This window comes from Chelonus insularis, unplaced genomic scaffold, assembly GCF_013357705.1.
Source record: "Chelonus insularis isolate UGA/USDA-ARS -01 unplaced genomic scaffold, ASM1335770v1 contig_93_pilon, whole genome shotgun sequence".
Lineage (NCBI taxonomy): Eukaryota > Metazoa > Arthropoda > Insecta > Hymenoptera > Braconidae > Chelonus > Chelonus insularis.
In genome coordinates this window covers 1,473,831-1,498,105 of record NW_023276782.1, presented here as the reverse complement: position 1 = coordinate 1,498,105, position 24,275 = coordinate 1,473,831, and the positions used below count along the sequence as shown (strand labels likewise).

Sequence of the window (24,275 nt, the reverse complement as noted above, 5' to 3'; positions counted from 1 at the left end):
AAATTATTTAGATTTATGATAACATATTTAGATAAAAAATAAAACATTTACAATAATTACTTTTCATATGATGGTTTAAATACTTTTAATGATGAAAATTCAGAAGAAACAATATTGTCTGGTTTCTTAATAGGAACTGCCGGGGTCCAATTTTTAAAACTGTGAGTAGACATAGTGAAGTTGATAATAATTGCTGTTATTACATAGAGATAAATTCAAATGAATTGGAATATTCTAAAAATAATTACAAATTATTACATTCATATGTATATTTTTTTTTTATTTTCTGGTTTTCGTTATAACATCATAGAGTCATTGTCATAAATAAATTAATTTATTAAGATCTTTGTCGCTTTGTAAATATTTTTTTATAAAAATAATTAAAATTTACTTTTTTAAGTCATCTAAAAGGCAAGTGTCATAACAAGTCTAAGTATGTTTGTATTTTTTTATATAATTTAATAACCATTCAACTATCAATAATAATATACTGCTAACTAGCAAATGGATCTTTTGATAAAGGCTTGAATGTTCCTGGCTCAACCCACGAAGAGCCCGTGGGCGCATCGTCAAGTTTTTTTGGAGTCTGTAATGAATGTAAATTGAATGATAATAAATTGAATTTGAATATTTCTAAACAACTTTTCTATTGAATAGTAATGTAATTGATATTACTTTAGTCTCCTCATATATTTGCTGTTTTATTGGCTCGTGAATTTCAGGATCCCACTTACTAAATCTTATATAATGAGCGTCTTCCGTGTCTGGAGGATCATAAACATGATCTAAAGCTTCTCGTACACACTTTTGAGATCTTTTAAAATACTCTTCTTTATCATTTTGGAATCTAATATTAATGCATAAAAAATATTTTTCGTTCTTTGTATACATCTTAAATAATTATGATAAATTGATAAAAGGTCAAATAAATTTGAAAATAATATTAAAGAGACATATTCAGCTAAATCAAATAACTTTTGAATAAAAAATTATCATAGATAAAATTCTTACAAATTTGCTGCTTCGTCATTGAACGCCGGCATATTTGGATCCACTTCATTGAATACTTTGGTAATAAATTGCACTAATTCCAAAACTCTGTTACTTTTTTTCCATTCAGGAAACCCTGCTGCTACGTTTAATTCTCCAGTCTCATTGTGTATTAATGGATGGAAGACTTTTGTTTGAAAGACAACTTTCTATCCATCATTCAGATGATTATTGACACATAAGTAATCGAGCATTGAGAATAAATAATAAATCAAATAAACTTACCGGACATCCGCTGTCAGGAAAAGTGTCAGGTAAAATTATGGTAAATCTAAAGACAGCAGCTTTATACATTCCTTGTCGAACAAATAAAACTCCAAACCAATCTAGAATACCAAGAAGATTTAAAGTTTCATGCTGCACTGTACTGTAATACAAAAAAGATTAGAAGAAAAAGTTACTTACTATAAGGATTTTGAGCAGATGGTATAACATAAACTCCTCCTATATTTTGTTTCTGCATCAATTTGCTAAAATAAGATTAAAACTTTTATATAGCCAACAAAGTGATCGTTTTTTGTGCTAATGGATGCAATTGAATAAATGATATTACTATTCTGATAATATACTATATTCTCGTAAATAAATAGCGAACTCTGAATTATTTGGAGTAACAGTTGGACGGTCAATCATTTTAATTGATGTATTGAGCTGAGAACTACCACTTGCTGTGCCTGATAAAATTTTTCGAAAAGAACCTGTTCGTTTGAAATTGTCATCTTTGTCATCGTCAACCTATAAATAATATCACTTGACTATAGAATTACTTATATTATTAATTACTTTCTTAATTTAATTTTATCAAATTTAGAAAAATTACTCGAGAGCTTGGTCCTGGTTCACTATAAGACATTGTATTTTATATGCTCCACTATCAACACACCATACCATAAAATACTTATCAATATGTTTTATCTTTAAATTCGTGTGTAATTGATAATCTCAGTCTCTATAATTACATGAACTTCTTTCATACAGCAAACCATTTTTGGTCATTTCTATACCAACGAACATTTAAGAATTCTAAAATTTGAATATACTTTTGTTATTGTTTTTTTTCACGAACACATTTTTGGAGGTCACGGTGAGGCCATATTGAATTTTTAACAATGGTAATGGTAATAATTGTTGTGGTTTACAATCAATAATATAGATTTTACCTCATACTCACAATCGGTAACAAAGTTATTTGTCTTATCGACAGAGTCAGCATGTCCTATAGCATGTAATTATACTATTGTTTACATCATTTTCAAGGATTAGCAAAAAGAATTTGACGTATGTAGATTGTGTACGTATTCTAATAGTTTTCACGTTCAGTTAAACACTAGTAGTTTAATCTTATAGTGTTTTTTACAGTAATTAAATGACGACTGTACCATAATAAGTAAACAAAAGTGTTTATATGTATGTAGTATTAAATTATTTAAATATAAAAAAAAAGCCAACAACGACGTGAAATGGCAGCGGAGATAAAACCTGCGCCCGGCGTCAGTAATGACAAATTCAGTTCAAGTCGTAAACCAATATTACTCTCTAAATTAGAAGGCTGCAATGACGATGTCAATGCTGCAATTATTATTCCTCGAGAAGAAGGTGTTATTAGTGTTAGTGATGACAGGTATGAAGATTTTTTTTTAAATACAAAGGAAGTTAATTGATTACAATCTAATATTTACCATGTTGATGAATCATTAATGAATGTTTTAAAAACTGGACTTGGGCCATTTATGATAACTAGCATTATGATAAGATTGTCCAAAAATTGAGTAATTTATAATAGATACTTTTATCAAAATATTATTTGTGATTTCCAGAACTGTCAGAGTTTGGTTGAAACGAGATTCAGGTCAATATTGGCCAAGTGTTTGTCAATACATGGCCTCAGGAGCAACATCGATGCATTATCATGTAGAAACTAGGAGATTATTTGTAGGACTGGAGAATGGATTTGTTGATGTACGTAAAATAGAAATACTGATTAAATTAATTTTAGGTTTTTAAATATAATACAATTGCAATTAATTAATACTTTTAATCGTTACTTAAATTGACCTCAATGATTGTTCAAAAATCATTCCAATGAATCATGAAAAAATAAAAATTACTGTTTTAATAGAAACTTCTATCGAGCTATCAGTAATGACTATAATAATTCATCAAATTTTCATTTAACTTGTTACACTTAAGGCTTACCTTATCTTGATATTGATATTAATTATGATTGCTTGTGATTAAAAAGCATCCGAAGATTATAATAGTTTCACTAAATAATATTCAATGACATTTATGAATTAAAGGACATTATTTATGAGACATTTATAATTTTTTATACAGGATTTTATTAGCAATATTTAATTCAAATTATTCTAATTTTGATTTAAATATATACTTAAATCTATTATTCAATAATATAGTGTCGTATAATAATTTTTATTTGTCTAATGACTAATAATAAATTATATAATTAAAATTTTTTTTTTTAGGAATTCTTGTTAGAACAGGACTATAATCGAATGACAGCAATGAGAGAATATTCAGCTCATCATGGTCGAGTTACGGGAGTTATTTTCTCGTCCATTCATGGCTGGGTCATGAGTGTGGGAAGAGACAAATTATTCCAACTGCACTGTTCAGAGAGCGGAAGAAATTTAGGTTCCTACGGAAAAGCCAAGTACAGAGATTCAAGTATCAATAGTAGTTGGTACACAACATTACAGTATCCTTTTTGAAATTGAATTAATTTTTTCTTTAAACCTAAATCAGATAGGAAATGATAATAAAAATCAATAAATTCAAGATAATATTCTTTAACTTTTTAATTATCAAAGATTTGACGAGCAATCAAAATATGCTTTTGTCGGTGATTATGCGGGTGAAATTACCATGCTAAAGATTGATAGTACATCAATAACATTAGTAGCAGTTTTTGGAGCAGATAGTGGAAGTATCAGGTCACTTGCTTGGGATGCTGAGAAGCAGCTATTATTCTCTGGCAGCTTTGATCAAACTATTCGAGTCTGGGACATTGGTGGTCGTGAAGGAACTGCTTATGAACTTCATGGGCATCGTAACAAAGTTACTGCTTTGTGCTATGCACGTAATGAACAAGTACTTTTTTCTGGAGGTGAAGATGGAGTTATTGTGTGTTGGAATATGGCTGAACCTAGAAAAGAAGCTGCTGTATGGAAAGAGTCAGACACGTGCCAGGTATAAAATAATCTCGTTAAGAGACTCTTACTATCCGTACTTTAAACCTATCAAGCTATTTACTGAATGCTTGATTGATTTTTCAAACGTCATTACGTCATTTCTTTTTTTAAAAAAAATTTAAGAAAATCATTAGAAATTATGAAACCACAATAATATTTATATTTATTTATATTTTCATGTTAATAATTTTCGCTTGTATTTTTAAATAACAATCAAAAAATTTAAATAAATATTCATTGATGATGTTAGAAATTTTTTGTTCGTTATAAATATATTAAAATGATTATTATTATTTTATTCTTACTTCTATTCAATGGAGTAGAAGTCTAAAATGAAATTAAGATAATCTCATTGTCACGTACAAACGTTTCACTATGAATATATAAGTGTTGATAAATTTCTCTTAGTATAACTGTTAGACTTCAAATGCTGAATCAATATGTATTTTAACGAATGAATAAATAATTCATTGACGCAACGAGTAAAAATTTCTCTATTATTTTAGTCTTGTGGAAGACCGTTCTTTTGGAATATCAGAGGAATCATGGATCAACGACAACTAGGACTGAGGCAACATCACTGTCGACATTGTGGACGAGCATTATGTGCTCAATGTACAACGCAACGTATTCCAATTCCTGCCATGGGTTTTGAATTCGAAGTTAGAGTTTGTGATCCGTGTCATATTCAACTAAAAGCTTCAAAGTAATTATATTTAGACTATTGGATAAAATGAAGGAATAATTTATTCATGTTATAATAACATTTTGTATTTTTTGAACAGCCAAACAGCAATGGCATCATTTCATGATGCTAAACATAACATTACCTCAATGGATCTTGATGTATCACGGCGCAAATTACTAACAGTTGGTCAGGATCGTATAATGAAAATCTGGGATATCACTGCTCTTCTTCAATAGCAAATCAACGTTTTTTTGATGAAAAAACATGTGAAATATTTGTAATTGATAAAGACAAACATTATCAGCTTTTTACTATCTGACACTGCTTCTTGTAAAACTCAATTTAAACAGTGTTTATGCATCAACGAAAAATTTAAAAAGAAATTCACAAATATCTTATAAAATATTTTTATGATGATTGGATTCTTCAATTTTTTTTTTTCTTTTTTATAATCATAAAAAATTAAGTTTAATCAGTAATTAATGTTTAACTGTATATAATATTCCATTTTCGCCGGGAAATTTCTACTTTTATGCAATTTTCATCGCCTAAAAAGCAATAAAATAATCAACTGTTGATTGTTTTTTGTTGAAATATCACATTGTTTAAATTTTACTTGTTTTTTTTATTATCATAAACGTTATTTCTTCACTAATTGTTAAATTTGAATTAAATCGTCACAGTCACTGATAATATTACTTTATATAATCATAGCAATTAATTTTATTGTTTGTTGTGATTGTCTTGTTTAAACAAAAAAAAAAGATACACGGTGACTCAATATTCAGCAATATTGCGCTTCCATAAAGATAACGATATAATAATAAAAAGATATTTAGGAATGAAAATAAAGATTAGGTGATGTTAAGCAGTAAGATGTAATGAGAAATAGCTCCGGTGTATCAATCGAATAAACTTCTGTGTAATCACGAAAAATAGTCTTTTAAGTAATAATGATAAATTATAAATGTAAAAAATATATATATATATATATATATAAATATAATTATTTTCTTTTGAGTTAACCAAATATCAAATCATTACTTGTTACCTAAAACTAAGAGAAATAATGTATAAATAATAATTAATCAAAAAAATATATAAAATGTTATCACAAAGATACACAACTTGAAACGTTTTCTCTGTTTTGTCTTTCAAGAATCGTCCATTTAATGACATAAATACACATTTGAGTGAAATGGCAGGCAAAGTATAACAATCAAAAACAGTATCCAGCATTATAACAGTGATGAGAAATTAAGACACGAAAGAAGCGAATGATCGCTAGGGCGGCGGCCAGTCATGGAGTCTTGGTTTTTTCTCTTTCTCGTCAAACATATTCTAACCGGTAGACTCACAATCAGCCAACAACTCAGGTAGACTAAGAAGAGCGGTACGGGGTCGGGGAGGAGTCTCCTCCACCTCTTCTACCTAGTATGTATGTAAGCTAGCGGGGCCCCCGAGTCTCGTCGAAACTCACCGAGCGGACGTGTTAATGTGCCGGTCACCGTGGTCTGCCGCTGTTTCTAACTATTGCTTGGTGTACATTAGCTTGCATTTACCTGAAGTGTTTGACTTTTCTATGACGACTGATCAACTATTTTCACCCTTGTGTTCCAGTGACTTTTGTTTTACTTTATACCAGTGCTAAGAGTATCAACGCAGCTTCTCCCGCCGTGATCTTAACATTTCTCTTCTCCTTCTCCTTTTCAATTCTCATCCTCCACGTCGTCAGAGTCCAGAGAAGAACATGGAATGATATTAACCGAAGTTACGTTGACGCGAGTGTTTGTAGTGCTTGAGTGAACCTGTTTTTCGACTACTCGATGTGTTAATTACTCCTCAATGGATTTATTTCTGTGAATGCACATCAGTGTAGTTGTTATATACTACAAGCCGATTTTCTTATTCAAGTCGTTCTACATCAAGTCCTCAAGGTATGTAACACTGAACCATGAATAAATTCATGAACATCACTATACAAGCCTTTAGTATCGGTAATATCTGAAGCCTTAATCAAGTTATCGGTGAGTTATTGAATAATTGGAAATCGACTTGAATTATTTACGGTTTCATTTGTACGATAACTATTGAATCTCAGCCTTTTTTTTTGACTTATTCGACATCCCTTTAACGTCCTATGTAATAAATACCATGTAATAAAGGGACAAGCAAGCCGCAGGCTTCGCTAGAAGCCACCTCAACGTATTCAACGTCTCACTTCCTCTCTATGTCCCTCTCTTTTCTCCACCCATTTCCTCTTTTTCCTCGACACGCTTCTCTCTTCCAACATATTTTTCCAGTAATCCAATTACGACTCATTACGCTTTTCTTCATTTCTTTGATTATTCTTTTATTCTTATTGCCAACTGCTTAGTCTTGGCCGATGCTTTGTAGACTTATTTATTGATAACAACGTCATTAAGAGCACGCGAGGTCGATTGAACTCGACCGAGGATTATCGTAAACCTCAAAAGCTACTTGTATTTGTATAAATCCGCTGACTTGACGACTCTTCATCCCGCGTATGTATAAGTTGTTGACACCTGCTTTTCTTGCATTCTTTTCATTCTAACCTAGTATTTTCAGTTATTTTCAGTTATTGCAACACCTGTCGTAATTAAAATACCCTTCGAGGCATTTGTCATAATTTACTAGTAAGTTTTGTTGGTTTTTTACCTGCTCAGACGACATTTTTCTGTCATGACTTGAAGAATAAATTTTTAAAGGAATCAGTAACAGTGTTCAACTGCATTTTGTTCATTTAAAACCACCTGTTGGAGTATCTTGGCTATCTGTTTATTGTGAAATATCTTTTTTTGCTGTATGTATGTACATATTATATTATTTATGTCAATGCCAACCAGATTGAATATTCATTTTTATATGTACGTCCAATAATCAATTATTTTTTTTTCTATTGCCACAAGATCAAAGTACTCTTTTGCCTAGAAAATCTCTCAACACTTGCAATTACTAGTTAAACAGCAATATAGAAACATGTTTGAAATTTAATGAAACCTTGCTAAGTCATGATACTCATTAAAAAGTCGTCTTGTCAAATTAGATACTTCGATTTCTATTGGTAAAAAGTCCATCTTTTCATTTTATGTTATTTGCTTTCTCTTATATTTGTCAATTGGATAACCTAAAAAGTATATCTGTTGGTGATTTTTTGTTTTTAATAATAATAATAATCTTTGTTGGTATTGGAACTTCAAAATTTTATACAGCCGATTTTTTATTTTTTATTGATACTGTCACTAATTAATTTAAACAAATTACATTGTTTAATCAAGCATTAAAGTCACAGTAGTAGTAGGAGTTGATGCATGACTTGAATAGAATAGGCAGGAAAAGGCGAGGGCTGACACTGACCCTAGACGACAGGATTTTACCGTGACATTCACACGCCTTCTTATATTTCTTTACTTCAAATTAAAAGATCATTAACCTTCCATGTTCTGACATTTTTAATGCTACACTAGGACATTTTTTTCTCTAAGGATTGAAGTGAAAAAAAATCTATGAATTAAATGTCACAAAAAGAATTTTTTATTCCGTAGAAAAAAAAAATACTTCGTTATTGAAGTCCATGACCAAATTTAGCATTATTTTATCTTTTTCTTATCAGTAAAAAAAAAAGATAATTGATCCATGAATTATTCTTACGATAATGGTAATAATGACAGACGAAACAATGATGACATATAATTATGAAAATGCTATAATGTCTGATACAATGTGGTTTTTTAAATATAATAGTCTAAACATTTTATAAAATATATGGTATTAAAATAATAGCTTCTTAAAATGCAATTCAAGAATTAATTAGGTAATTTTATTTTACTTTGACAATATTCTTCATTATTTCACTACAAACGATTTAAAATTTTCAATAAATATTTATACATTACATAGATCAGTAAATAAAAAATGAATACCTTTTTCTTCTTGCTAAAACAAAACAATTAAAATTGACAATTAAATTGAATCAACGTTTTAATTCAAGGTTAAAATTTCGGATGCTATTTTTTCAAAACTTATGTTGACATTTTTTTTAATAAAACAACAAGTTGTAGATTATGCCAAAGAATATTGTGATCAGTAGATTGAAAAACGGTACCTATCCAAGATTGATTTGTACACTAGATTTCTTTGATTCCTTCTACATTGGTCTCACTCATGTTTTGTCTCCTTAACAACGAGATGATCTTCCTCTATATACGCAGCATAGACCAATGTCGCATAACCTACTTAGTGAACAGGTTTATGTGTACGAAAGCTATACAGTTCTATGGTGTAACGGTCATCGAGCCAGATAAATCTAACTTCCCATATCCCATATTACAGTAAATTTCTTGTTCCATTCATTGCCATCTTTACCCTATCATTTTTTGTCTTTCTTGTAAAGTGCACGCATAAATTTTTTACAAATTCCAAGATGATCTCTATAGACTTTTTGTTGCTCTGTCTAGCTCAACATGGTTTCCTTTTATTAATTATGTCTCGTCTCAGTTGTGTAAGAATATCTTATTAATAATCATTATCAAAACACATATCTTTAGTATTTTATTTTTTGTTTATCTTTTTTTTTCATTATTACTGATGAGTTTTTTTTTTTAGGTGGCGGGCCGGCACGAGCGGCTTACGCGTTTCGAGAAATGGTCATCGTTACCAGGGTAAATAGAATATAGAAGAAATGTGTGTACATATACACTTAACACTACAAATTTAACAGACAAGAATACAGAAGTTCAGTGAAAATATGAGAAAAAATTAAATCAATTTTAAATCAACAAATAAAATGATGTAGATTGATTGTTTATGTTATTGGGACAGTAGTGTTTAAATGAATTATGATGATAATAAGAATTCGTAAACACGCTTTCGCTAAATGCGGTTAGTAGGAATCTGTGACAAACTAATGGGTTAAAAAATACATCTGTTGCTTGGACATGAAGAGAAGAAAGTGGACAAATCGATTTTTGATCGCAGTTTATAAAATCATTTGATTTTTTACGGTAAATTGATTTAGCTAAGTAAACAAGATTAGCGCAAAGAGAAACGTTAGTAGAATATTGTTGATAGAGAATAGTAGGGAAGTATATGAGTGAGAAATAAGCAAAAATCTATTAGAATTCAAAGGGGAAGTCATAGCCCTCAGTTAGTATGTATACATGTGAGTGCGTGCCCACACGAAAGAGCGGAAGAGTTGCTGACTCCTCGCTCTCCCGATGTTCCATGAGACCGAACAATTGGGACGGACGTTAAATATTGTTGGTATGGTGAGACAAACAAGTGTGCAATGGAAATTATTTGCTCGAATACTTATTATCATCATTTTACACACATTCTTTTAATTAAGTATTGCTTTTGATTCATTATTAAGATGTGGTGATATTATTAATAATGTTATTATTTTTTAGGGTGATTACATATGGATTGAGCCCATATCAGGAAGAGAATTCGACGTAGCAATCGGAGCAAGGGTAATATCCGCTGAAGGAAGAAGAATTCAAGTTAAAGACGACGATAATAAGGTACAAAAAAAATTAAAGGATATCAATTTTATTTCGATTTAGAAAAATAAGTAAATGAAAAAAATCTACCGCAATGATGATTGAAAATATTTTTATTTTATTTTAATATTACATTAAGTACTTAATGAAAAGTATTTGGTAATCATAAATTTTTCCAAGTAATTGTAAACTCAAGTTAAGTCATCTAGATGAAAATAATTAGGAATGACATGTAAATTATTGTGTAAAAGAGATCATTAACAATGCTCTTCTCTTATGATGAAATAGTCAAGATATGTTGAAAGAACTTGATTACCATAGCAAAGTAAAATTTGGATTCAAATTAAAACAGTTTTGGAATGTGTTACTATTCCAAGACTAAGTCTTGATGAAATAATTAAACAAGTTAGATTGCTTTATACTTTTTCATTATTTATTTGTCAAGAAAGATTCATTTAGTAATTTTTTTTAATAAAGATTTTTTTGATCATTAGGAACAATGGCTAACGCCAGAGCGAAGAATAAAGGCAATGCATGCCACTTCAGTCCAAGGAGTCGAAGATATGATAAGCCTTGGAGACCTCCACGAGGCTGGCATCCTAAGGAATCTCTTGATAAGATATAATGAGAATCTCATTTATACTTACACTGGCTCCATTCTAGTCGCTGTCAATCCTTACCAAATCCTACCAATTTACACAGCAGAACAAATAAAGTTATACAAAGACAGAAAGATTGGAGAATTACCTCCTCATATATTTGCAATTGGAGATAACAGTTATGCACACATGAATCGTTATGGTCAAGATCAATGCATTGTCATAAGTGGAGAAAGTGGAGCAGGGAAGACTGAAAGTACCAAATTAATTCTTCAGTATCTGGCGGCAATCAGTGGTAAACATTCCTGGATTGAACAGCAAATTCTTGAAGCTAATCCCATTCTTGAAGCCTTTGGTAATGCTAAGACTGTTAGGAATGACAATTCATCGAGGTTCGGAAAATATATTGATATTCATTTCAACAATCAAGGTGTAATTGAAGGTGCAAAGATCGAACAATATCTTTTAGAAAAATCAAGAATAGTTTCGCAGAATCTTGACGAAAGAAATTATCACGTTTTTTATTGTATGCTAGCTGGATTATCGTATGAAGAGAAGAAGAAATTAGAGCTTGAAGATGCATCACAGTATCGATATCTTACAGGAGGAGGAAGTATTACTTGTGAAGGTCGTGATGACGCAGCAGAGTTTGCTGATATTCGATCAGCAATGAAAGTACTACTCTTTTCAGATAATGAAATTTGGGAAATTTTAAAACTGCTTGCAGCAATTTTGCATATGGGAAATATTAAATATAGAGCGACTGTTGTTGATAATTTAGATGCTACAGAAATATCAGAACATACGAGTGTTCAAAGAGTTGCACAACTGCTGGGTGTACCGAAACAGTCTCTTGTAGATGCTTTAACAAGAAGAACTATTTTTGCTCATGGAGAAACAGTAGTCTCAACATTATCCCGTGACCAATCGGTTGATATTCGTGATGCTTTTGTTAAAGGCATTTACGGACGTTTGTTTATTCATATAGTGAAACGAATTAATGAGGCTATTTATCGTCCGAAAAATACCTCTAGAAGTGCGATAGGTGTGTTAGATATTTTTGGCTTTGAAAATTTCGACCACAACAGCTTCGAGCAGTTTTGCATAAATTATGCTAATGAAAATCTCCAACAGTTTTTTGTTCAGCATATCTTCAAACTTGAACAGGAAGAATACAACCATGAAGGAATTAACTGGCAGCATATTGAATTTGTTGATAACCAAGATGCTTTAGATCTTATAGCTATTAAGCAACTTAATATAATGGCGTTGATTGATGAAGAATCCAAGTTTCCTAAAGGAACTGATCAAACGATGTTAGCCAAGATTCACAAGACTCATGGCACTCATAGAAACTATTTAAAACCCAAATCAGACATCAATACTTCATTTGGATTAAATCACTTTGCTGGAGTTGTTTTTTACGATACTAGAAGCTTTTTGGAGAAAAATCGTGATACTTTTAGTGCGGACTTGTTGCAATTAATTCATATTTCGGGGAATAAATTTCTTCAAACTTGCTTTGCTGAAGATATAGGAATGGGTTCTGAAACAAGAAAAAGAGCTCCAACACTTTCAACACAATTTAAGAAATCATTGGATTCATTAATGAGAACTCTGTGTAGCTGTCAACCTTTCTTTATCCGTTGTATCAAACCTAATGAGTTTAAAAAACCAATGATGTTCGATAGAGGCTTGTGTTGTCGTCAGTTACGATATTCTGGTATGATGGAAACCATTAGGATCCGTCGTGCAGGTTATCCAATTCGTCATGCGTTTCCAGAGTTTGTTGAAAGATATCGTTTTCTGATATCTGGAATTCCACCCTCACACAAGACTGATTGTCGTGCTGCAACAGCAAAGATTTGTCATCATGTTCTTGGAAGGTCAGATTATCAGCTTGGGCACACTAAAGTATTTCTCAAGGATGCACATGATTTGTTTTTAGAGCAAGAAAGAGATCGAGTTCTTACAAAAAAGATTTTGATTCTTCAGAGAAATATTAGAGGCTGGGTTTATAGAAGAAGATTCCTCCGAATGCGAGCAGCAACAATTGTTATTCAAAAAATGTGGAGAGGTTATGAACAACGACAGAGATATAAAAGAATGCGAAGTGGTTATATGAGATTACAAGCTTTGATTCGATCTCGAGTATTATCTCACCGATTTAGACATCTTCGAGGTCACATAGTAGCACTTCAAGCTCGAGCAAGAGGCTATTTAGTTCGTCGAATGTATCGTAAGAAAATGTGGGCCATTGTAAAAATTCAAGCTCATGTTAGGAGAATGATTGCTCAAAGAAGGTACAAAAAATTAAAATACGAATATCGATTGCATATTGAAGCTTTAAGATTGAAAAAGAAGGAAGAGCGAGAGTTGAAAGATCAAGGCAATAAAAGAGCTAAAGAAATTGCTGAGCAGAATTATCGAGAACGGATTCAGGAGTTAGAAAGAAAAGAAATAGAGATGGAAATTGAGGATAGAAGAAGAATGGAGATAAAGAAGAATTTGATAAATGATGCAGCAAAAAAACAAGACGAACCTGTGGATGATAGTAAACTTGTCGAAGCGATGTTTGATTTCTTACCTGACTCTAGTAGTGAAGCTCCAACGCCAGCACGTGAAACCTCAGTTTTCAACGATTTACCAGCACCTAAAGCAGATCAACAAGAAATAATTAGTCCAGTTCAAACAGCATCTGAAGATGAAGAAGATTTGTCGGAATTTAAATTTCAAAAATTTGCTGCAACTTATTTTCAAGGAAATATTACTCATCAGTACTCAAGAAAGCCGTTAAAACATCCTTTATTACCTCTGCATACTCAGGGTGATCAATTAGCAGCTCAAGCTCTTTGGATCACGATCCTTAGGTTTACTGGTGATTTACCAGAGCCAAGATATCACACAATGAACCGAGATACAACTTCCGTGATGTCTAAAGTAACAGCAACTCTTGGTAGGAATTTCATTCGAAGCAAAGAATTTCAAGAAGCTCAAATGATGGGTATGGATCCAGAAACTTTTAAACAAAAGCCACGATCAATTCGTCATAAATTGGTATCATTAACCTTGAAGAGAAAAAATAAACTGGGTGAAGATGTTAGGAGAAGATTACAAGAAGATGAATATACAGCTGACAGTTACCAATCATGGTTAGAATCAAGACCCACATCGAATTTAGAGAAATTACATTTTATCATAGGTCATGGAATTCTAAGAGCAGAGCTTAGAGATGAAATTTACTGTCAAATTTGTAAACAATTAACTAATAATCCTTCAAAATCATCTCATGCAAGAGGATGGATTTTATTATCTCTTTGCGTTGGCTGTTTTGCTCCATCTGAGAAATTTGTAAATTATTTAAGAGCTTTCATACGTGAAGGTCCTCCCGGCTATGCTCCATATTGTGAAGATCGACTCAAAAGAACATTCAATAATGGAACAAGAAATCAACCTCCAAGTTGGTTAGAACTTCAAGCAACAAAATCTAAAAAGCCTATCATGCTTCCTATAACTTTCATGGATGGTAATACAAAGACATTGTTAGCAGATTCAGCAACAACTGCGAAAGAATTGTGTAATCAATTGTCAGATAAAATCTCTCTGAGAGATCAGTTCGGATTTTCTCTTTATATTGCACTATTTGATAAAGTTTCATCTTTGGGAAGTGGAGGTGATCATGTGATGGATGCGATTTCTCAATGTGAACAGTATGCAAAAGAACAGGGAGCTCAAGAAAGAAATGCTCCATGGAGATTATTCTTTAGAAAAGAAATATTTGCACCTTGGCATGAACCAACCGAAGATCAAGTTGCGACAAACCTTATTTATCAACAAGTTGTTAGAGGAGTTAAGTTTGGAGAATACAGATGTGATAAAGAAGAAGATTTGGCAATGATTGCTGCTCAACAATATTATATTGAATATCATACTGATATGAATGTAGATCGATTGTTTGCTTTGCTACCAAATTACATTCCTGATTATTGTCTTACTGGAATCGACAAAGCTATCGATAGATGGGGGCATTTAGTTCTTCAAGCTTATAAAAAAAGTTATTACTTAAAAGAAAAGGTTCCAGCACTGAGAGTAAAAGAGGATATTGTAGGTTACGCTAAATTTAAATGGCCTTTATTATTTTCAAGATTTTATGAAGCTTATCGAAATTCTGGGCCTAATTTACCTAAAAATGACGTAATTATCGCTGTTAATTGGACAGGAGTTTATGTAGTTGATGATCAAGAGCAGGTATTATTGGAGCTTTCTTTCCCAGAGATCACAACTGTCTCTAGTCAAAAAACAAACAAAATGTTTACTCAAACCTTTAGTTTATCTACAGTCCGCGGTGAAGAATTTACATTCCAAAGTCCTAATGCTGAGGATATACGTGACCTTGTTGTTTACTTTTTAGAAGGTTTAAAAAAGCGAAGTAAATATGTTATAGCACTACAAGATTATAAACCACCAGGTGAAGGAGGTTGTTCATCATTTTTGACTTTCCAAAAAGGTGATTTAATTATTTTAGAAGACGAAAGCACTGGTGAAACTGTGCTAAACTCTGGATGGTGTGTAGGAATGTGTGAAAGAACTGGAGAAAAAGGAGACTTTCCTGCAGAAACTGTCTATGTTCTTCCTTCATTATCTAAACCTCCAAATGATATATTAGCATTATTTAGTATTGAAGCACCTGAGAGTAATCGCAGGCTTTATCCTCAGCAAATGAATGGTATTGAGCCTAGAGATAAACCTCATACCTTGCTAGAATATGCAATTGATCATTTCAGAACTCCACCTAAAAGAACTATGTCCAAGGCTCTGACTTTAACAGCTGCTCGTAGAGGTCATATCGATGAACTTTGGCGACACTCTCGAGATCCTATCAAAGCTCCCTTACTGAAGAAACTTGTAAGTAAAGAAGAACTCGCTGAAGAAGCTTGTTTTGCTTTCAATGCTATTCTCAAGTACATGGGAGACCTCCCAACTAAGAGACCTAGAATTGGTAATGAATACACTGATTTAATCTTTGATGGGCCTTTGAAGAATGAGATTCTTCGTGACGAGATTTATTGTCAAATTATGAAGCAATTAACTGACAATAGGAATAGGCTCAGTGAAGAGAGAGGTTGGGAACTTATGTGGTTAGCGACTGGTCTCTTTGTGTGCAGTCAAAGTTTGTTGAAGGAATTGACTTTATTTTTGAGGACACGACGACATCCAATATCTCAAGATTCACTTCAAAGATTGCAAAAGACTTTAAGAAATGGACAACGAAAATATCCACCCCATCAAGTTGAAGTTGAAGCAATACAACATAAAACCACACAAATTTTCCATAAAGTTTATTTCCCAGATGATACTGATGAAGCATTTGAAGTTGATTCATCCACCAAAGCTAAAGATTTTTGCCAGAACATTGCTCAAAGACTTAACTTAAGATCTGCTGAGGGTTTCAGTTTATTCGTTAAGATTGCTGATAAAGTTATCTCAGTTCCTGAAGGGGATTTCTTCTTTGACTTTGTTAGACATCTAACAGATTGGATTCGAAAAACTAGACCACCTAGAGATGGTAAGTTAATTCACAGAAAAAATTATATTTACAAAAATTTTAATATCCAATTAATTATCTTAAAAATAATTCATGGCTTTCAGGTGTTACACCCCAATTTACATATCAAGTATTCTTTATGAAAAAATTATGGACCAACACAGTGCCAGGAAAAGATAGAAATGCTGATTTAATATTTCATTTTCATCAAGAACTACCAAAATTATTAAGAGGTAACGTTATTTAAAATAAAAGTTCAATCACAATCAAATAAATGTTTATTTGATATTTTATTGTCATATCTATTTTTAGGATATCACAAGTGCACTAAAGAGGAAGCATCAAGATTAGCTGCACTCGTTTATAGGGTTCGATTCGGAGAAAGCAAACAAGAACTTCAAGCTATTCCGTAAGTGATTAATTCATTTTATAAGTAACAAATACATACAATGGGATTTTAAGTGATTAGAGATTTCTAATTAATAATTGCGTTTCTTTAATAAAATAGTAAGAGAAATTAGAAAAAAAAAATTTTCACTCAAAGGAATAGTTAGTATCAAGTTTTCAATTAATTTTTTATAATTAATTATTTCAGGCAAATGCTTAGAGAGTTGATTCCTGGTGATTTAGTAAAGATTCAAAGTGCCAATGATTGGAAACGTTCAATTATTGCAGCTTACAATCAAGATGCAGGTAAATATTATTAAATAAGCTAATATAAATGATATTTTTGATAAAAAAAATTATGTAATAAATTATTAATTATTTGATTTAATTGGTTTTCTATCAGGAATGAGTCCGGAAGATGCAAAAATAACATTTTTGAAGATTGTTTATCGTTGGCCTACTTTTGGTTCTGCTTTTTTCGAAGTTAAACAAGGAACGGAACCAAATTATCCAGAACTACTTCTCATTGCCATCAACAAGCACGGAGTTAGTCTTATTCATCCTCAAACGAAGGTACATAAATTAATTACAGCCAATTTACTTTTGCACTCAAGCAAAAAAATTGAATAAATTTACATCATTTAAACAATTTTTTCCGTGTTTATTTTATCATGATTTTTTCAAAGGTAATTCCAAAAATAAACAGGAAAAAAGAATTGAATGTTCAAACAATTTGTAGTTAATTCAAGATAGCAAACAATAACAAGTTTTTCTTTTAAATTTAGCCTACTGACTTTTGATCATATTTTTTGTGGTACAATACAATATTGAAAATTAAAATATTATGTAAATTTAATAGCATACGTTAATTGTAAATTAATCATAATTACAGGATATACTCGTGACTCATCCATTTACAAGAATCTCCAACTGGTCCTCTGGTAATACTTACTTCCACATGACCATCGGAAATTTAGTAAGAGGCTCAAAACTACTTTGCGAAACGTCTTTAGGCTACAAAATGGATGACTTATTAACATCTTACATCTCTTTGATGCTAACGAATATGAATAAACAACGAACGATACGAATACCAAAATCATAGAATAAAAAATCAATTTTTTAAAGAAGAAATTACTTGAAGGTATCGTTTTAGCTTAGAAAATGAAATATGTACAGAATTGTGCATTTATTTTTTCTCTTTTTAAATATGTACGATGATGTAAAAAGTATATTTTCATACGCGGTTCAATTGGAATTTGTAAAATAAGGTGCATACTTAGAGTAATATCAAAGATATTTTGTCAATCAAACTTAAATGAGAGGTGTGAATGTGTATTGTATATAAGCCGTGGAATTAATTATTATAATTAAAACGATAATACAGATAATAATTAAAATGCAGAATAACATATTTATAAACATATTATAGAATCAGATTGAGAGAAAATGTTAATTGTTTTATTTTTAAAAATTATTCCGTCCGTATATTAAAATAAAATGAAAACGTTATAATCATTAACAGCAAAGAGTCGCTGTGAATTATTATAGTCTATAACTATGGGCACTATTTTTCTCGACAATGAGAATTCTTTAATTGTGGGTAAATTCCCACAGTTCTACAATATTCTGTCGTAGTAATATAACAATAACAACTTTGGGAAGGGATGTGCCAAGTAATTCGAACACAAAGTTGATATTATCTCGTTTCCTCATGTGCTATACATTAATGCATGTATATTTTCTTTTCTTGATTTTCCATACGTGGAAATGACGGAAGACAATCATGATGCCTTCCAATATATTGTTGTCAAGATGGTGATTTTTTAAATATTTTCGTAATAATGTCTTAAATAAGATCATGAATTTATATGATCAATAAAGAAAACCAACAATTTTTATAAAAAGAAATTTATAGTTGTTTTATTTTTTCATTTTCAGTATCATTAGTTCATTACATTACAAATATTCTCCTATTCATTCTCTGTGCAAATTGTTTTTTTATTAATATTTCACTTAATAATTCATGCTATTGTAATAATAATATTAATATGCATGTAATTATTCTTATTCTCTTATGAAACACGAATATATATGTATAAATTTATTATACATATAGACATCGCATAGTTATAACAAAATTATATTATGCCAATGTATTTACAATATTTTATATAATTTATATCTTTTACGTGCTTATTATCCCTCAAATTTTCATATTAATTGCATGATTATCAATTCGACTATCCAATTAATTATTTAGAGACTAAAAGAATGGATAAATCATATCTTAATTAAATAACAATTGATTGGATTACACAATAATATCCTCGATTGTTATCTTCATCACTTAAAATATTATTTACATTACGGTATTTATTTGTTTACTGATAAAGACTTAAAACTTTCAATACTTGTCATACTCTCACCGTTATTTATTAGATATAAAATATAAATATCTACTTGCAAAAGTGAAACTGATATCTGGTGGTAAAAATATATAATGTAAATGAATTTTCAAATAATTATTTTCACACATTATTTTAAAATTAAATATAAACTACACTGATTACTTTACATTCACTATCAATATATATCTCTTTATTTATATTCTCAATTATAAATTACTTCACACACTTCTCAAATTATATTTATTAATTCATAATGCATAGCATTAGAATTTTGTCATAATAATTCATCTGAAATAGTATTTAACGTAATCTTTCATCGTAGTTAGACCGATTTATTTCAGAATTAACTCGTTGTTGTTCAAGGCAAGAATTACTAATAAATTCTCTTGTATGGAAATTTAAAGCAGTTAAAATTTTCTCAGATCTGTCTTCATTATTATTATCGAAAAATTTGAAGATAGTATTGATAAATTTATGTTCAAGAGGATATCAGAGACCCGGTTGAGTAGGGGGATGATGAGAATTCCATGGGACATCAGCTATAGCAGGGGGCATGCTGGCTTGATTGTGATGCATAGCTCTTGGCGCTCTCATAATTTCGTCGGCTGGTTGACAGTGTGGTCGGGGTCCAGGTTCCGGAGTATACGTAAAGGTTAAACCAGTAGCGTAAATGATACCATCATTACGAACCAGTGAAACAGGCACCTGAGTTGGCTGACGTACCCACAGCCATTCACCTCTGAAGAGTGAAATGTCAGGCACAACACACAACATGATTTCTTGACACCTATACATGGTTTCAGCTTCAACATCTCCAAACCAGACTTGCAGATTTGGCGTGAAATTGTCACCTTTTAATTCTAACATAGCAACATCTCCACCACCATTAAGATGAAGACTGTGAACTAGAGGAACTGGAGTTACTGGAGAACGTACAGGGCCCATACCTTCAAAGAATTGATACTCTGCTTTATCAGTACTAATAATCGTCCAACAGGCACCATCATTTATCATCTCTTTATTAGCTTCCTTAGGACATGGGGTAGCTTGAAATTGTATTATCCGTTCTTGTGATAAACACAAATACATGTGATCTGTATCTTTCATATAAAACGCACACTTGTGTAACTGTGATACTGGATCATCAGCTTCTAAACTTGCCATTTGCTTATCAACTTTTCTGATAACAAGTCTCGGCAATGCCATACCTGTTACCGAGCAAACAAGTTTTACTGTACTGCCATAATGAACATAACCATCTCTTACTTGAAATTCTTCAGATTCACTCTCGTTATCATCCAATAAATGAATCGTAAATGCTCCCCATTGAGTTGAACTAGCATGAAAGTTGCCATTTTCAACGTGAAGATAACGCGTACTAACTGTTTGTGACCGTAGTCGATTAAAAAGTGCAACCTTTGTTCCACTTGCAATACATAAATCAGCATTTTTCAATGATTGTTTTTTCTTTGAAGGTTTCGAGATGACTTTTATTCTTTTACTATGAAAGACACCAATATCGTGGCCACTTCCATAAAACATTTTCACTGACAACATAAAATGCTTTCTCTTGTCAGAGTCCGAGATGTAAAGAGTTTTTGCAGCACAATATTGTTTCCCGTTATTAAGATCCAATTGTTGCATGTCTTGATCAGAATTTCCTATTCCAATAAAAGCACAAAGTTGAGCTGATTGTTCACTCTCACCATCTCTCAACATTTGTTCTTGTCTCATTCTCCAACCATCTCCAAAGAGATATATACAAGGCGGTGGGCAAAAGAATCGTTTTTCGTTACCGTACGATTTTTGAGCTACTTTGGCATGAAGAATCACGATAACCATGTCACTTCGATCACGTAAATAACGTTCCATAGCTTCTCGTGTTAATCTTTGATCTTGATGATCAGCTCGATAGACAGATGAACTGTAACGAGGATATGCCGACATTACTGCAGTCGGCGAGGGTGGTGATTGCATACCATGGGCCATGGCTGGTAAACCAAACTGATGTGGCATATTTATTTTTATAATTAATTTCGTTTTTACTTTAAAAATAAATTGCCAAAGGCTGTATTATCTCTTCTTTCTCCTCGTCTTCATAACCTGGACTATTTACTCGTTCAGAGCCTTTATTTATCTGCAATAAAAAATCCTTGATTAATATTTGTGATTAATTAAAAGGTAACTATAGTTCATAATTGATGAATGAAATTATCTTGGTCTATTTATCATAATCTATGAAGTTGATGGGTATTTAAAAACAATCTGTTATTGCATAGTTGTAAATATGCGTATAAATACATTTTAAAATCTCGTTCGCGTGGGAAGATGCGTTTTTGTTCTGCTGCTAAGTCATAATTAATTCAAGAAATCTCGCGTCGAAAGAACTACTGGGAATTACTGACTTCCAGCACAGGAAAGAGGAAATGCGTTCAACTCGTCGTGGGAACATCTTGGAGGTTATTTTTCCTTAGTTTAATCACACAAATGTATATTCCCCTTTTGTTATCTAGCACAGGATTTAATGAAAGAATAAGATGAGAGTTTAGATGATATAAAACATTAGTTATAAGACATTAATAATGTCATATAAGAATTACAATAAAATTGATAGCTGTTGACTATGATTATGAAAAAGACAGGAATCATCCCCTTGAAAGCCAATTAAAACCTTATGACCTCAGTGCAAGTGCAATTCAAGCTAACCCGAGTTGCACTTCCGAAAGCCAGTCGCATGCATATTGATGTACATAAATTAATTGTCCAGTCTAGATGATAGGCGCTCGTCGCATTATTCTCTGACACAATTTAGCCTATAGTTGCAATACAGTTCCCTCAGTTATATAATGTACTTTATAACTGCGATTCATATACATTACATTGGTACATAAGTGAAAAATACAATTAACAAACTTGCTAAATAAAAACAACAATAAATTTAACTCAACTGAATATAATTGAAAAAATTACACAAATATCAGGCCAAATTATTATGAGATATAGAGTATTTCTTTGTATAAATATTGGTGACATTTGTACAGCTAAATTTGAATATTAAACAAGCTGATAAAATAACTAATCAAAATTTTAAATATATTTTTTTCATTATTTAACGTTTCAGTAAAAATATGTACTTATGAGAATTTATAAATTTTAATATAATTCATTCATTTAGAGATATTTAATGAAAATAGTGATGTTAACTCCAAAAAAGTCAATAAATGAAGGTTATTTTTATAGGTTATAAACATAGTAACCAGTAGCCAGTAAATAATTGTTAAAAATAATATTGCAATTATTTTAAAGCGTAAGGTAAATTAATTGACGAGAATGAATAAGGAGGAAAATTTTTTATATCAAAAATTTGTTTAAAATAAAAAAAATGGAGTATTTATACACATAAAACTGTTTGGAGTGAAGTATACAAGTTTCAGACTAAAATAGACTTATGAAAGAGGTTTATTGTATTTGATGAAAACTATAAATAAAAAAAAAGTAATAAATAATTATTTTATATTTAAAAATAAGTAAAATTTTTTTATACTTACTCCAATATTTTGATTGTCTTTAATGACTCAAATAATAATCCAGAGCATGATTTCACTCATCGTACGGATCTCCAGTTAAAAAGTACACTTTTGAAAAAGTTTGTTACAGTAATAAAATAATTTTTCAATTGTTGTCAGAGACAATATTTTTTTCACACACTCAGTCTCGCTGGTAGGTGATCTTAGAATCCCAATTGTGTATATACTCTCTCCTCCGTACAAATCATTCAAAAAACACCTGTTCACTTTCCAAATTTTCCGGACAGTCTTGCCAACACGAAAATGTAATTGTTCAGGCGGGCTTATTTAAAAAAAAATTAATTTAATAAAAATTCTTTGATTTTTAATTCATTAACTCTCGATCCCACGTGTTCATTTCAATTGTTTGCATTGCCGGCACGTTGATGATGTCAAAACATCATTGAAATTATTTGAATAACTTTCAAATTCTTGTTGATTTGCGTTGAGAGTGTTTACAGCTTAGTGTCAAGTTATTCAGCTCAAATAAACAAGTTTTTTATTCTCAAGTTAGTGATTTGAAGACAATCAACTTCTGAGCTTGAGATTCGTCGTGAAACTAAACTTGTCCGCGACACCGTAGACTTATTACCGTCAAGTGGCTGTAATTTCTATTGTTTTACCGTTGTACACAATGACGGACCTAGTGGCGACCCTAGCGCCTCTACCCTTCTCTTTGTCGACGCGTGTTCCCCACTATGTGACTACTAAACCCCACTTTTTCTTTTTCACTAAGCTTTGAATATACTTACAGGTACCAATACATATAAATGAGTCGTTCACACATTCTCACCGAACCTCCGCTCTCTTTTCTTCCCCGCCCGGCGTGGAATTGCTGCCGCAAAAGGATGTTGGGGTTACTCTGGAGGGCGTGGGAAAAACCTGCTGTGGGAAAGAGTGGGTGGCCTCTACCTCACTCCACTTCGGAACGATCATCATGATATATTTGTATGTGTATGGCTTACTCAGATAAAAATATGCATATTAAAAAAATATTTGATAGGTAAATAAAATTTATACAAAATTGCTTATTTTCTTTATTAATCTTTTTTTTTATTTCAATTATTTATCGACATGGTAACTGTTCATGAAGAAAATACTCATACTAAATAACTTTTTTTTAAAGATAATTATTAGAGCGATAACCGTGGGAATTCAAAAAACCTTCTGAGATTTTGGAAATGCTTCAGCTCTTCTAGGTTGAAAACATTGATATTATAATTATATTTTAAGTGTTCAGAGGAACAAAAAAGAGGACAAGACCTGGTGAAAGAAAGACGACGATGAAAAGAAAT

The 24,275-nt window shown here is 31.4% G+C and overlaps 4 protein-coding genes across 8 annotated transcripts; 2 read left to right on the top strand and 2 right to left on the bottom strand.

Moving 5' to 3' along the window:
* Nucleotides 1–274: 274 nt before the first annotated feature.
* On the bottom strand, nucleotides 275–2,133 carry LOC118072470 (protein crossbronx homolog). The gene is made up of 7 exons (XM_035092370.1): nucleotides 1,871–2,133; nucleotides 1,604–1,785; nucleotides 1,456–1,520; nucleotides 1,276–1,376; nucleotides 1,012–1,199; nucleotides 676–847; nucleotides 275–586 (listed from the first exon to the last, which is right to left on the bottom strand). Exons 1-7 carry the CDS (start codon nucleotides 1,901–1,903, stop codon nucleotides 494–496), a joined length of 834 nt encoding a protein of 277 aa, XP_034948261.1. The 5' UTR covers nucleotides 1,904–2,133; the 3' UTR covers nucleotides 275–493.
* A 184-nt stretch (nucleotides 2,134–2,317) lies between these two features.
* Nucleotides 2,318–5,980, top strand: Wdfy2 (WD repeat and FYVE domain containing 2). Its single transcript, XM_035092360.1, has 6 exons — nucleotides 2,318–2,671; nucleotides 2,868–3,009; nucleotides 3,537–3,769; nucleotides 3,882–4,260; nucleotides 4,769–4,968; nucleotides 5,048–5,980. The coding sequence occupies exons 1-6, from the start codon at nucleotides 2,511–2,513 to the stop codon at nucleotides 5,184–5,186; spliced, it is 1,254 nt and encodes a 417-aa protein (XP_034948251.1). The 5' UTR covers nucleotides 2,318–2,510; the 3' UTR covers nucleotides 5,187–5,980.
* A 428-nt stretch (nucleotides 5,981–6,408) lies between these two features.
* Nucleotides 6,409–18,914, top strand: ck (myosin-VIIa ck). Of its 4 annotated transcripts, XM_035092196.1 has the most exons (10): nucleotides 7,286–7,475; nucleotides 7,540–7,607; nucleotides 9,577–9,632; nucleotides 10,380–10,493; nucleotides 10,967–16,637; nucleotides 16,721–16,849; nucleotides 16,929–17,025; nucleotides 17,212–17,309; nucleotides 17,407–17,576; nucleotides 17,896–18,914. In XM_035092196.1, exons 3-10 carry the CDS (start codon nucleotides 9,615–9,617, stop codon nucleotides 18,106–18,108), a joined length of 6,510 nt encoding a protein of 2,169 aa, XP_034948087.1. In that variant the 5' UTR covers nucleotides 7,286–7,475; nucleotides 7,540–7,607; nucleotides 9,577–9,614; the 3' UTR covers nucleotides 18,109–18,914. The 4 variants fall into 4 exon arrangements, with proteins under 4 accessions (XP_034948085.1, XP_034948087.1, XP_034948088.1 ...); XM_035092194.1 differs by lacking the exons at nucleotides 7,286–7,475; nucleotides 7,540–7,607 and adding an exon at nucleotides 6,409–6,887; XM_035092197.1 differs by lacking the exon at nucleotides 7,540–7,607.
* On the bottom strand, nucleotides 18,905–23,617 carry Su(H) (recombining binding protein suppressor of hairless). Of its 2 annotated transcripts, none has more exons than XM_035092198.1 (2): nucleotides 22,963–23,617; nucleotides 18,905–21,551 (listed from the first exon to the last, which is right to left on the bottom strand). In XM_035092198.1, exon 2 carries the CDS (start codon nucleotides 21,428–21,430, stop codon nucleotides 19,904–19,906), a length of 1,527 nt encoding a protein of 508 aa, XP_034948089.1. In that variant the 5' UTR covers nucleotides 21,431–21,551; nucleotides 22,963–23,617; the 3' UTR covers nucleotides 18,905–19,903. The 2 variants fall into 2 exon arrangements, with proteins under 2 accessions (XP_034948089.1, XP_034948090.1); XM_035092199.1 differs by lacking the exon at nucleotides 22,963–23,617 and adding an exon at nucleotides 21,716–21,817.
* Between the last annotated feature and the right edge of the window lie 658 nt (nucleotides 23,618–24,275).

Excerpts from the sequence above, each read along its gene's own strand:
- LOC118072470 (XM_035092370.1), bottom strand. The coding sequence starts at position 1,903 with ATGTCTTATAGTGAACCAGGACCAAGCTCTCGA. Across the intron at positions 1,521-1,603 it reads TATAGTATATTATCAGAATA|CAAATTGATGCAGAAACAAA; the intron begins GTAATATCATTT and ends ATCTTATTTTAG. Across the intron at positions 587-675 it reads AAATATATGAGGAGACTAAA|ACTCCAAAAAAACTTGACGA; the intron begins GTAATATCAATT and ends CATTCATTACAG.
- Wdfy2 (XM_035092360.1), top strand. The coding sequence starts at position 2,511 with ATGGCAGCGGAGATAAAACCTGCGCCCGGCGTCAGTAATGACAAATTC. Across the intron at positions 2,672-2,867 it reads ATTAGTGTTAGTGATGACAG|AACTGTCAGAGTTTGGTTGA; the intron begins GTATGAAGATTT and ends TGTGATTTCCAG. Across the intron at positions 4,261-4,768 it reads AAGAGTCAGACACGTGCCAG|TCTTGTGGAAGACCGTTCTT; the intron begins GTATAAAATAAT and ends CTATTATTTTAG.
- ck (XM_035092194.1), top strand. Across the intron at positions 16,850-16,928 it reads ACTACCAAAATTATTAAGAG|GATATCACAAGTGCACTAAA; the intron begins GTAACGTTATTT and ends ATCTATTTTTAG. Across the intron at positions 17,577-17,895 it reads TTATTCATCCTCAAACGAAG|GATATACTCGTGACTCATCC; the intron begins GTACATAAATTA and ends TCATAATTACAG.